The 14,919-nt window shown below is 37.4% G+C and overlaps 1 protein-coding gene across 1 annotated transcript in view; it reads right to left on the bottom strand.

The window, feature by feature from the left end:
• Positions 1–14,919, bottom strand: part of MSH3 (mutS homolog 3) — a 109,004-nt gene that overhangs the window by 22,642 nt on the left and 71,443 nt on the right. Inside the window, exons 17-20 of the mRNA XM_072359233.1 lie at positions 13,609–13,725; positions 10,022–10,129; positions 7,017–7,131; positions 3,534–3,691 (exon numbers count right to left, since the gene is read on the bottom strand). Coding sequence (XP_072215334.1) covers positions 3,534–3,691; positions 7,017–7,131; positions 10,022–10,129; positions 13,609–13,725 — 498 coding nt within the window. The remainder of the gene's footprint in view (positions 1–3,533; positions 3,692–7,016; positions 7,132–10,021; positions 10,130–13,608; positions 13,726–14,919) is intronic.

The following is a 14,919-nucleotide window of genomic DNA, read 5'->3' as shown; positions in this document are numbered from 1 at the left end:
ATCTGTGGCCTGAGGTGGCAGTGAAGAAAGGATGCCTGCATAACTCCATCCTATTAAAACAATAACAACAGATGAAAAAATAAATAAATAAATAAATAAAAATAAAAAAGCTCAGCTGAGGGTGAATTCCAGAAAGAGCATGAAGAGAAAGCTCATCCCCTAACAGCTGAGAGTTCTTGGCAAAAGCTGAGGCCTTACAAATGTAAGGTCTGCCAGTTGGAGCATTAAAGAAACTATGCAGGAGATAGCATGTGGTATCTTAATTTATTCTTTCCTCCAACCAAGCATTACAATATATAAAACAATAATTTCTTAGGGCTAAAAAATACTCTGGATGAAACACCACGTTAACCTACCCTGACAAACTTGCATATTTTAAGACATGTCCAGAAGTCAGAAGAAAAAAACAAATAAAATGTCTGCTTCCTTGACAGACTCTGTACACCTTGAGCCTCGAAGATGTAGAATCTGGTAGAAGTTGAAGCTCATACATATGGTGAAAATGAGAAGTTAGGCAAAGACTAGACTAGGCACTAAAGACCAGTTTTGGCTACTCAACATTACAACGGGACAGAAAAAGCATTGAGGAATCATCCATGAAGGGATTCCAGATTATCATTACTTAAACATACAGACCTAGGAAGGCCCCTTTGTTCCACAGGCAGAAATAAAATCATGATGAAAGAAATCCCTTAAACATTTGTCCTGAAGGAAAGCAAAGGCCATCAAAACTAACATCCTGTAAATTCATAGCAGATGGATAACGCTGGTCTGAACAGTAACACTGATTCTCTTAATTTACATTCCAAAGAAGAGAAAGGTGTAAATATACACAGTTCCACTGATTATCTTCTACAAAAAAATCAATGAATATCCTGAGTTTCTGAAGGAACCATGGAATGGTTTGTGTTGGAAGACACCTTTAAGATCATGTAGTTCCAACCCCCCTGCTATAGGCAGGGACACCTCCCTCTAGACCACATTGCTCAAAGATCCAGCCAACCTGACCTTGAATGCTTCTAGGTATGGGACATCCACGGCCTCGCTGGACAACCTGTTCCAGTGTCTCACCACCCTCACAGTAAAGAATTTCTTCCTGATATCTAATCTAAATCTCCCCTCTTCCAGTTCAAAACCATGCCCTTACACAAAGTCCCTCCCTAGCTTTCCTGTAGGCCCCTTCAGGTACTGGAAGAGGTCCCCTTCAGAGCCTTCTCTTCTCCAGGCTGAACAGCCCAAGCTTTTTCAGACTGTCCTCGCACAGGAGGTGCTCCAGCCCTCTGATCATCTTCAGAGCCCTGCTCTGGACCCACTCCAGCAGTTCCATGTCCTTCTTGTGTTGGGCCCCCAGAACTGGATGCAGTACTCCAAGTAGGGTCTCACAAGAGCAGAGTAGAGAGGCAGAATTACCTCCCTTGACCTGCTGGCCATGCTTCTCTCAATGCAACCCAGGATACAGCTGGCCTTCTGGGCTGCAAGCGCACACTGCCTGCTCATGTTGAGTCATTCATCAACCAACACTCCCAAATCCTTCTCCTCAGGGCTATTCTCAAGCCATTCTCCACCTAATTTGTATTTGTGCTTGGGATTCCACCAACCCAGATGCAGGACCTTGCACTTGTCATACACAAACCAGCCTTTTTGCTTCCTGTTATTCTCATGGTAACCACATAACAAATGCATTACTATTTCTATAACTAATATATTTTCAGTTCATTGTTGATTAGTCTGAAGCCAATTAGTTTATTCAATTACCAGTGCAATGACAATAATTTAAACAATTAGTATACTCATCTAGTGTTCATATTTCAATTTTGACACATCTCACATTGATTAAAGAACGGCATATCCAGCTGAGAATCCAAAACTAATTTAGATGGAGAAAAATAAATAATTAAAAAAAAAACACAAAAACAACCATCAGAGGATTAAGATCTGACCGGCTCCAAATTAAGTCACCTGAAACCTCACAGCCAGTAGATGACTTGCCATAATCCTTTTTGACTTGAAATCAAAAAGCATACGGTAGCATGGTTGAAGAGAAAAGCTTATCAGAACAGATGCAAAAATACCCACTACATAGAGAAAAGCTACGTGGAATCAGAGAAATGAACTGGGAATGGGTGAGACTTGTATATTCAAGGATTTCATGCTACAGAGGACAAGAAACAATTTGCTCACTTGCTAGTGGGCACATAACAAAATGGCCAAGTAACCAAATAAATCCTTCTCAATCTTTCTGCTGAAAAAATCATGCTGTAGTGACAGTCAAACATCAAAGGAAAGGGGATACTGAGCTTAAAAGAAATATATTTATGCTCTTTGGCTAGCAATTGAGTTAGTGTGAACACAGAAAGGTACTCTATGTTCATCTGAAAACAGAGGAGACAAAAATAGCTTTCCAGTTGTTAGCAACAATGGAATGTTTTTTGCTGTAAAATTAATTATGTCTTATGTATCTCTACATTCACTCAGAAGTGCTTGTTCAATCAACCAGTCAATTGATTTCAGTGTAAGTTGAGGGGGAAAGAAAGGTAACTATTCTGAATATTCAACTCCAATTAATTTTGGAACAACAATGCAAGTTCTTTTTTAATTCCTTCAACTGCATAGCACTGAAGTGCATCAAAGCACTATTTTGTTCATTTTTTAAAATGGCACCGTGATGCACAAGAACACAACATCTTTATATGACGAAGCAACCCCATATGAGCAGTATTTCAAATTCCCTGTTAAAAGTTAACTTTGAAGTGCACTCTGCCGTAATGTTTCAGGAAAGATAATTCTACTACAAGTAATACTAATCTTTCTGAAACTTGGAGCCACAAATAATTATCCAGCTAAAATGGTATAACAAACACAGAACTTTAGCTGATTAAAATAGACAGAAAAGAGGAAGGAAACAGAGACTGGACAATCTACACTAATACTTGACTATAAAAAGAAGTTAGGCCATGCTAGTAATCCTTACAATTTATTCTGCTTTATTTTAAAAAATGAGATTGATATCTGCCAAGTGAAATGAACTCTCATTAGTTCACTGTATAGAAGACATACATCAAGTAATGCATACTTAAGACTGACAGTACAGGCTACAGAATATAATCAGGCCCAAATTCTGAGTCCCAAATACTGAAGTATGTATGACTAGGCTGCACAGCAGAACTGCAACATCATTTTCAGAAGTGGCAGCATTCATATTAAATATCAATTAGGTATCATGCAGTGTAATACTTTACTGAGATACCCATTCAGACAGATGAAGTTAAATGTCTTAACCTTAATAATGACATAAGCATTAACATTCTTATCCTTGAAAGACTCAAAGATTCCAAGGCAGTTACAGCAGTCAAACAGCCGACCAAAAAAATAATAATAATAAAAAAATAAATAAATAAAACCTAACAATCAATATACATATTTAAAAATGAAGGAAAAAACTGCGTATGCATTCTAACATTCACTTTGATGCATCCCTACACATGCACTGTAGTAACTTTTTCATAAGCAAACAGCAAATTTCAAAAGATTACCTGGTAAAAATACCATCCACAACACCAACTGTTGACTCCTCTGCAGGAACGTAGGAACCAATCTGTGCCATGACTGTGATCAATGCAACTTGCTTAATATAGGAGCTCTTTCCTCCCATGTTGGGTCCAGTTATTATCATGACCCTTTCACCATCTCTCTGGAAACACAGAACAGTGGTTAAATATATTGTCTTCACATGAGGTGCATATAAGAAAGACTGGTGTGTATACATTTTTTCCAGAGAAATTCACACATGTCCACAGGATTAAGTGTTCTCTTTCTATGTGAACAGCTTCCTTTATTAGAGTTCATCACGTTCACATCTCAGGATATTATCAAGTCTCACATGGATAAATCTTCCTAAGATCTCCCCAAGCTGGCGAGAGAGCAGCACAGCAATTAACATTCATTACTCTTGAGCAATGTGGACAGGGAAAAATTTTCCCTTTCTTCATCCAGGAGCTAAGAAAGTTCTCCAATAACTTTCTATGAAATTTTTTAGGAGAAATGGAGAAAAGCTTTCAGAACAGCCAGTGTCATCCTAATTTGATTGTGCTCTGGATTCCTCTCAAGTTAAGAGTTCTTATTGCCAAATGGGAAAAAATCTAGGAGAAGAAGATCTGACCTACATGCTAAACCTTTCAACAAACCACATCAAAACAGACAGGCCACTACAAGAAATCAAGATGCTGATGAGTTTAGCAATACTTGATTGCAACACAGATGTTGTAATCAGACTGTGTCCAATCTCTGAATGATCAGTGCATCTAATCACTGAAATCCTAAGGAAAATGTTATCTGACACAACAGTGCATCTCAGCTGTGGGACTTCCTATAGTGCTGAAACCCACGTATGACGCTAGAAGAAAGCATTCATACTCTGGTGCAGGAAAATGCTATAGAAATGTAAACTCATCAGTGAACCTATAAAGCCTTCTCAGGGCCTAAATCAAGACTAGGAAATCAGATTATGTAAGGACTTCAGACAATCAGACTTTTCATTTCTACTGGGACATACAATGAAATCCAACAATTTACGATCTAATAAAAAGTCAGCACATTCCCTTTCCCCATGGGAACTGCAAGGAAGAACGGACAAGCTGTGCATAATATTGGCCACACGACTTAGGAAACCTGGAAGTCATCAGGCACCGTGACAATAAGAAAATTACAAATTTCTCTGCAAAAAAAAACCTTGTGAACTGTTCAGATTTGCTTTTCTTTTGGACTTCACTTCTTGTCAAAAGGGAGGCAAGTAACAGACTGACAGTGTTATATCACAAACTAGATCATACAGAAGAGATATGCAACCATTTATTATGTGTAAAAGTTGTTTATCTTTTCCTAAAAACAAACAAACCGCCACCAACAAAAACATGCTCAAAAATAACTTGCAATAAAGTAAAAACACAGAAAATTATCGTGAATAAAGGATAGATGTAATAAAATGCATATGGCTACACAGAAACAAAATTCATAACATTTTAGTCTCGAAGGTACAGTTTCAATAGTGCTGCTAAAACTTCATCAGGGCCATCATTTGTCTCAACACAAGAATACTGAAAAGCAGAATGAGTTAGTCTGCTAAAATCCACAAGTTTCTTGCTCATGTTTGGTGTTTCTCCAAGGCCTCTCCAAGCATGTTCTGAGACTGGTGGTCTGTCTGCAAAGCCAACTTTCAAGAAGAACATGTATATACTGCTCAGGGAACACAGCCACTCTTACAACCATATGCCAATATCTTCCTGAAATTTATGGTAAAACTAATGGATAAGATGTTTATTTCAAGGCAGAGCAAAGAAAAACTTCCTAAAGTTAGGTTTCTGACAGTGTTTCAGCTGAACCTATGACAGGAGGCACATTCTCCTGCTGATTCAGACAAATTCATTAAAACTAGAGACATTTTAATAAACTGGATTCCCACCCACCTCTCACAAAAAAAGAAGAGAACTCAACAGTAAGAGAGGTGATTCTACCACGATTCTTGGCTTTGTAATACACAGTATTTGGAAAGCCAACAAAAGAAAGAGAACGAAGGGAAAAAGCAAATGAGGAGTACTGAATGAAATGTTGATTTTTTTCTAAGTGCCATCTGTCACTATTTCAGAATTCACAAACAATTCTGAAAACATTCTATGAAGTACTGTGCAATATCTATGTCATTGTTCCATATTTACAAATATTTCTGGAGAAATGCATACAAGTTTGAGCAACGCTTACACCATGGCAATGACTTTACGCTGACATCTGCTACCTTTTCTGCATTTAACTGCTGAAACACATCACCCACTGCCTCACTGCGATCATATCCACTGGCTGGTCTCTGTAAACGTTTAGCAAGAATCAACAAATGTCAGTGGATGCCATCTTTTCTGCAGTGAGCAATTTAATTCCACACCCTTGCTTCCATGCCAGACACCATTCTGCCAGAGTGCCCCTCTGCTGCCATCTGTTACACAGCAACTACATGTAATGGAATATGGGCAGGAATGTTCAACCTCTACTGCTGCACCACCAGTATCTGCCCGTGACGTCGTGGGCCAATGCCACAAAACAGGCATTACTTTCAGAGCATCCGTCTTAAGACATGCTAAACAGAAACAGATATGTGAAATAAAACAAGGTAACCATTTTTATACCAAATTTTTCTAATCTACATTATATGGTGTAAGTAATATTGCATGAAGAACAAGGAGCCCTCTTGGATCTACTGACAGCAATATCAAAAAAGCTGAAACCTTCTCATTTCTCAACATCATGTTACTTAATTCTCTGTTGCATAAAACAAGTCAGGAGGACTTACGGGTAACACAGAATCTGCAGCTACACATTCGGGATCTTTATCTATGTTAATATTAATGGCTTCTTAAAATCACTGTGCAGTATACAGAGTGTGTATACAGTACTACAGATTTAATAGTCAGACCTCCAAATCTGCATAATCAAATTAAGAAATACTGAACTTTGTACTTCTAGAGAGAAAGAAAATGAATAATACCTTAAAAAAAATCTGAGCTATGTTAGAAATAATTTGGAAAATTGACCCTGTAAATGTGACACATGAATTTAAATGGTTGGTAATTTTATACAGTTCATTCCTCTGGAAAAACAACAGTTAAGAACTAAACAAAATTGAGATAAAATTACCTACATTGGTAATAATCCTGTAATTATTCACTTACATTTCAAAAATAAGCATTTAGGACTTTCATTTTCCTAATTTTCAGATCACCTTTTTTTTTTCCTCTCTTTTCTTATTTTTATCCCACTAAGCCCAGACAGGGTTGCTAAGACAGACTCTGGCTGCATGATAACAGCAAAAGGACAAAACTGATGTGCCTGTGTGTAGTAATGTCTCTCTGACATGAAAGCAAGCAGCCAGTTTTAAGACTAAATTATTTATTTTAACTTCTGGCCAGGAAGCAAATCACAGATTCCTTCCCCTGAATGATTTGAAGCTCAAAGGGTATCTCAATACTTACTGATAGGTTCGTGGTGTTTGGAACATACTGATCCTGTTCTCCCAGTAGTACATCAATCACAGGGTGCCTGCCATTTTTTATAATTATTTCTTGCTGGTTATCTTTCACAACTGGCCTGAAAAAAGAAGAGATGTTAGTTTCGGTATGCATTGTAATTGGTTACTTAGAACAACTGTAACTAAAACCTGATGGGGGAAGGTAATCTACAATGCAGAATTTCCTGAAAATATACACGACACATAAAAAAGAATTATTGCGAACAAATATTTCTAAAGATTGGCTTCATTTAGTTTGAAAAGTATAAGCTGATTAGATGGAGGTATTTTAAAGTATTTATGTATTTTTTTCATTACCTAGAAAACTCGTTCCAAAGAACCAGTAAGAGCTAAAAAATGTACCCTAGCTGAGGACAGTAGGCTTTTGTCCTCTCACTGCTGCAGCATCTCTTGCAAATTTCCAGCACTTATGGATATATATGACATTCTCGGGATGATCTTGGACATCAACTCATGCAGCCTGCTATGGGACCAAGCCTTGGCTGGCACAGAAAGAAATTTGTTCAACTATGTTTATTGTGACTGACCACACACAGACCGTACAAATCAAAGGCTACAGTAGGACAGAGTTGTATTTCTATAAACATGAGCTGCACTCCTACTTGGCAGCAACTTCCAAACCTGTTTAAGAGTTCCCACAATTACTGTCTACAAAAAGAGCGTACTAAACTGAAACACTGAAATGACAGCCTCTTTTTAGAAATAAATCTACAAACCCTACTGATGGCAGTTGCATCTTTTCTCAAAATCGTTTAAGGAAAAGTACTGTTTCAAATGGCACTACCTTAGCTACAAATTAGACTGTATATCCAAAGACACTACTACTGTAGCATTCGTAATTCTGCCTCACATACCAGTCTGATGTGTTCCACCTTAAAAAGCTGTGTGCTCTTCACATAAAAAATGCAAATCAGCATAGTCACTAAATTATGACTATGATTTATTTTATTTTTTTGCAAACTAGTTCTCCTTTTTCATCATAAGTGAAGATCAACATTGAATATGACTTAATGCCCCTCCAAACATTTTCCTTCACTACATATATATAAGCGCTCTGTGAAAAGAGCAATAACTTAGGAAATAAGCAATAGCTGAGGAAAGAGAATACTCAAATAAAACCACAGAATTAATGCTAAACGATCCATTTGGTATTTTAAAACTCTGCCCTCATCTTTGAAAATCATAACTTTTTTTTGTTTGTTTGTTTCACTGTTCAGGTCTCCCTCCACGGAACTGTGAGACAGGATCTAGTTTCAGGATGCTATGCTGCCTGTTCTGGTTCCATATAATGGGGTCTGCAGACAAAGAGCCTCATTCAAAAGGTTTTTCTTATGTCTCCACAATGAGACGAGCATATGTCATGCAGGGGGGAAAAACTGAAATGCTTTGGAATGCACTACGTGTAGTTGAGAAAACAAGGGAAAAAAAATCACAATCTGCAGAGTGGACAGCACAAACATTATATAACAATGTCTGGGCTACCTACTCTACCATCTTTACGCGTGTAACTTTGCTGCCTGAGAGCCCTGACTTAGTTTATCCTCCACATAAAGGAAAAGCCTCCCATCACTGTTTTCCCACAATGCCCTTTGGAAACTGTAAGAGGTGCTTACCTCTTTCCAACAGCTGTGGAACATCTGGTAGGTTGGTTATGAAACTATCTTTACTCAGATAAAAACAAAAACAAAAACAAAAAACAAACAAAAAAAAACCTCCTCTGAAATGCTTGAATTAGTTAGCATGAATGTCCCCTTCAAAATTAATTATTGACATCTTCCCTGTGGCTGGAGTTGAACTCAGAAGACTCCTCCCTGCCAGTTTACAAGCTGTAAGCCTCTCTTTAACAGTGAATTATTTAAATTCTGCAGTGAATTAATAAGATTTCAGTTTGTTTTCTCATCTGAGTATACAGAAATAAGGGAGCAATTACTTTCAAAGAGATTTTGATAGAAGCACACAAGATCCCAAGAGTCCACAGGAGATCAATATTATCTGTAATGCTGTATAAAAGCAGAAGCATATGTAAGTTGACTTCCCTTCATCCTCATACATTTAATAAACAATTTGTTGTATTTCCACAAGTCTTCACTAATTCAGATGGCTGTTCATAAATAACTGTCTGATCACTTGTGGCACAGCCTCACAATGAAAACATTTACTGGAAATTGGTGACTGGAAATCAGCTCTTTATGGAGCTGTCTGAAATAAACCTCAGAAATAGTAACTAGTGGCCTGTAGGGCAGCACTCTCAAGTAGTAGCTCAGTGTGTGTCCGTGGGGATACAGACCTCTTAGTATGGAAATGGGCACCTTAGAGAGAGTGACTGTCATTATGTGGAGGCAAGAGATAGGGCTTGTGATGGGAAAGGAACACACAAGCTACAAGGTGGACATGCTTGTGGAAAATAGGGCTCATGTCTCCTCAGCGCACAGAGCAAGAAGGACAGCCTTGGCATCAGCAGAGTCCCAGGCTGCACTGCCTGATGTGCATGAGCAGGTCTTTGTTGGAGAGATGTGAGCAGCTCATCGTAGCTAAAACACTATCCTAGGATCCTTGGTGAGCCATTATCACTGCTGTAGCAGGTGGCACCTATCTTCACCTGAAATACATCCACGAAACAAGCCTCATACACCACAAAGTCTTTAATACTAGAAAGACAAAAATAGAACAAAAATTTCTGGGTGAAATTCAACATACACAAATGTATCTTTAAAATATTGCCTACCAGACTCATGTAAAACAACAGACAGACAAATAGAAGTCATCAAATGTGAACAGCAATGCCTAAGGATTTGAAATACGGCTAGAAGCATGTGCAAAATCAAATTAAGATGAAACTATTGTAAACAATTTTAATTATGCATATTGTGCCACATATACTCAACTCAGATTTACTTTAAATACTCAAATTCCATATAAAATCCTAAATAAAAATTAAAAATTGATTACCTGCAGTAGTCTCCTTGTTTAGCCACCTGTGCCAATGAGAACAGACAGTCGATAGTTGCTAGGTGACCAATCGCTTTAGATACAGGGTGATAATGTTCACTAAAATGGCTATACCAAAACAGTGAAAAATAGCAGGAGGAAATAAGAAGAAAAAATTAATTTCATACAAACAAAAACGTATTTTCAAAATATACCCCATGCAAGTTTTTCAGAGGGCTCTGGTGATCTTTAAATTATTTGAATTGAAAGCTCCCAGCAGTGTATTAAGTTATATTATGATGAAACAAGCTTAATCAAGATGAACTTCATGATCCTATTGTAACAGTGAATTATTTTTAAGTGCAAAAAAGCAGGCAAAATGAAATTCAGTAGATAGCATGTAAAGGGTCTGCGGTTGATCCCTGCTGCCTAAATGAGGTCTGTAAAAATGCCACTGTTTATCACAGTGGTAACTGAATTCCAAATGTCAATTCACTTCAATCATAAGTTAAAGTCAAAAATATATATAATAGAAGTGACTGAACACAGGAATTGACTGCAATTTCAACAAAATATGGTATTTACAAAGAAAATTTAGAAATTAGTTTTCCATTTATGGTACTGTTTCCCTCAGTAACAAGGATGAAATCACCAGGACAAAACAGAAAACAGTTTTCAATGGACTTCATTTTCTTAGTACTTATGAATTTCTTTTCTTATCTCCTAAACTCAAGGAAACAATATAGAATATAAACCTAGAAAAGAAGCATAATCTGAGGGGGAGAGTGTAGAATGCTGTATGCTGCTACCAGCTCTGAAGACAGCAAAGTAAATGGGAGAGGCAACAGACCTAATGCAGGGAAGTTAACACACGTCAGTTCAAATTTACATGGCTAATTTAGTGGCAATAATTATTTACCAGAGCTACTTTACAGTATTTCAAATCATAGAATCATAGAATTGCTCAGGTTGGAAAAGACCTTCAAGACCGTCATGTCCAACCACAACCTAACCACACTACCCTCACCAATAGCCCGCCGCTAAATCATGTCCCTGAGCACATCTAAATTGATTGTAAACACACCTAGGGATGGTGACTCAACCGTCTCCCTTGGGATCCTTGCTTAACAACCCTTTCTGTAAAGAAGTTTTTCCTGATATCCAACCTAAACTTACCCTGGCACAGCTTGAGGCCATTTCCCCTCATCCTGTCACCTGTCACCAGTGAGAAGGGACCAACCCCGCTCCTACTGTAAGCACCTTTCAGATATCAGAAGAGAGCAATAATGTCTCCCCTCAGCCTCTTTTTTCCCCCACACTAAACAGCCCCAGTTCCTTCAATCTCTCCTCACAGGGCATATTCTCCAAGCCCTTCATCAGCCCTGTTGCCCCTCTTTGGATCTGCTCCAGCATCTCAACGTCCTTTTTGTACTGAGGTGCCCAAAACCGCTATAGAAGAGCAAATTGGAACATGTTTCTCATTTGTAACAAATAACCATAATTGTTGAGTTCCTAACAACAGGCGGAGCCTTGCTCTTAGTTACATGCATGGCATCACATTCAATATGACCCAGGTACCAATGAAGGGAATGGAAAATGATGGCTCTGCTCCAATTGCCCTTACAGAACTGACGGTAATGCAGGAGTCTAAAGACTCATTCAGGCCTCACAACTGTTTTGAAGAGCTCACAGCATGAAAACTCATTTTAATACTTACCAAAACTGGAAATCTAGTACATCATCCAGCAACTAACTGTCATAGTTAATTTCCAGAGTGTTTAATCACTACTTAAAAACTAGTATTCCAAAATACTGATAATGTCTTTCATAGGGGTGGTCAACCCATGGTTCTAGTGATGCATAAAGATCACAAATCCAAGAGTTACTCCTAGTCTAGTGCTGTGTCAGGACTGGCAGTGGGAATCTGCAGATAGTTAATTGGAAACTGTCACAAGGTTAAGTAAAACAACAGGCTGCTGAGGTGCATCTGCATATTACAACTATGTTAGCACCTGCCAGAGATATCCTGAACAAATTCCTTTCCTTCCCTCTAGTTCCAGCCACCTGCTTCCAGCTCCTCCGTCCTCAGAAAATTATGTTTCTGCTGAGAAGCCTGTTCATAGAGCTACATGCTTCAAAACCTGTTCTTGTTTGCAGAATCACTGCAACTCTGACCCTGCTCAATGAGTGCAGACATCCCACTTCTGTCAGCAAGGAGTCTCTACACATAAAGAGGTATAAGAGCACCTGGAGAAGGACATGCGTAAAGCCAAATACATATTCAGCCCAGTCCTGTCGTGCAACACGAGGTGGGACTCTTAGAAGAAACACCACTATATCCTGTCACACGTGACCCAATATTGGTGCAGCCAAATACACCACATCAGACAGATATGGAACGCAACTTAAGATATCCACCACAGAAGTATTCTGATACTTAAGTATTTGCATCATTAACTTTGATCACGCCTCTTTAAAAGACAAACAGTGGAGCCCTACAGTCTGTTCTGGATTTAAATCAGAACACAGTAGAATCAATGATAAACAAAAATGCAATATTTTTAAAAGAAGATAACTCCAGCAAAGGCCACTGACATATGACTATATATAAGTAGAAGGAGACTTCAACACAGCGTTGTTTACTTTCAGAAATTCAGCATGATAGTTGATCACAATAGATAAAAAAAAGTCTCTGTCATGTTGAGACAGTTTCAGAGGGAACTTGCTAAGTTTCAGCAGTGAGGATAAAATCACAGCTGAATGTCAATCAGTAATCAGTGCGCAACAACAGGAACAATTTCAGTGGTCTGTAACTTGTGGAAGTGAAAAAATAATTGATAGCCCGACACTTGAAGAACCAAGGGCATTCAGAAATTGTTGAAATCATTTTTAAACTTCCAGTTTGAAGATCTTTCAGCTGAACAGTCAAATAAGTTTCTCTGAAACTCTGATCTGAGATAAACAGATCTTACACTCCAGTTGTGAAACACAGAAATACCCTAATTAACTTCTAAGAAACAGATTCACAATCAGTTGTAGAGTTAGTGTATAGCTGTGGTGGCTCACACTGACCCAAGAGATTGTCTTAATACCCTGAACATTCCTGTCCAAAAACAGTGAGAAACACAGCAGAAGTACTTTATTTTTTCTTTTATTATTGGTATACTTAAGTATGAAGCCATACAATTTATCAGTTAATACTGAAAGAGAATTCATTTAGCTTATATCATAAATTCTTATTTCTCCTCATTTGCGCTGTGCATTACTAATAAAACTTAAATCCCATTCCATTCATTTACACTGAGTTGATAATATCTTTCAAACTTTGAGAGCCGCATATACTTAATAATGAATTTTTATCAGAATTTCAAAATCTGGAGATATCACTGCTGGTGTCAGTCAGTTCTCAGTCGGTTTTAAGCTCTTGCCTTAAAATACTTTAAGAACAATATTTTGATGATAACTTTAAATTTGCTCAGGGTAAAATAACAATCCTTTTTTTTTTTTTTTTTTTTTTTTTTTTTTTTAAGATAAAGATCTTTTTCTGTTCCTCAAGTAAAAATAATGTAAAATGCAATGCAATGATAAGGGATATGTTGTAAACTCACTCTAGAAAATGCAGCCATTCAGCACCGCAGTCAAGGACTAGCTGCTCCCGAAGCTGATTGAGATGTCTATAATTTTCTAAAATAAAAGGAGAGTGGAAACGGCTGACAGCTTTTGTGCTGGAAGAGAGAAAAAGCCAAAGAGGAAGTCAAGGTTACTAAGCAATCAGCTACACCATTTACATTCAAAATTAGACAAATTTTCTTATTCCCTGTGAGCCTTGAAAGTGTATTATGTGTGTTTGTGTTTGTGTGTGTACAAAAGGTATTTTAATGCTGCAGAAAACTATTTTGATGCCACTGATCTGTACTGTGAATAAAGTGATTGGTTACTGCACTACCTCCCATTCAGAAAGCTTTTAAAAGCTTTTTCACAAAGCAGTACTTATCAGTGACGGGTACGTGTTTCACAGAATTCTGTTCAGCCACACACTGCACAAATGGATGACTTTCCTGTTACTGATCGAATATACAAAGAACTCCCAAGAAAGAAAAGTCAGATTAAAAAGGAAAACTAAAAGCCTGATATAAATGCGTTAAATACAGAGTTCTGCATGCATACTAGTTTCTGTTTAGGGCACTTGTTATTTATCCATATATTTTCATTAAGTACTCTGACTGGCATTCCCAGAAAATTTTTAATTCTGAGGTTTTGAGTGTTGTTTTTTTTTTTGCTTTGTTTTGTTCTTCAAAGTCCAGATTAACTGCAACTTGCTCTTCCTTATCTTACTTCTTGCTAATCCGTTTAGTTCAATAGTGATCTCATGTATAAATCAATAAAAACACTACAGAGTTCACTCTGATTATGCCAGTTTCAGGTGACAGAAGTCTGGGCTCACACCATATAGCTCTAAGGTATTTGACCTGCTTAAATAATAAAACCAGTGACTGAAAAGGAAAAAAAAGCCAATTACATAGTTCATTCCATCTCTCTACCGAAAAGAAAAATTATCCAAAAATGTCTAAGAACATGATTAGATAATACTAAATAGCACAACAAGCAATGTTTGTGTACATGAGTAAAATGTCACTTTAAATATAAGTTTACTGAGACATACAAACAGATCTATGCATGCTAACCTTTACCTTTCTAAATAGAATAAGAACAGTGATCATTTTGAGAGGTCTACATCTACATCTACTAACTACAGGAACAAATGAACCAAAACAACAGTTCAGATACCAGTATATATACATGACATTTATATATATTATATAATATATATGTAGCACTAAGGATATCTCACATTAAAACATTTTAAGAACTCTAATTCTTCAGTTTGGTTTTGTATGCTTTTAATAAATAAATAATAA

Source organism: Excalfactoria chinensis, chromosome Z (genome assembly GCF_039878825.1).
Source record: "Excalfactoria chinensis isolate bCotChi1 chromosome Z, bCotChi1.hap2, whole genome shotgun sequence".
NCBI classification, from domain to species: Eukaryota; Metazoa; Chordata; class Aves; order Galliformes; family Phasianidae; genus Excalfactoria; species Excalfactoria chinensis.
This window is presented reverse-complemented; position numbering and strand designations above follow the sequence as displayed.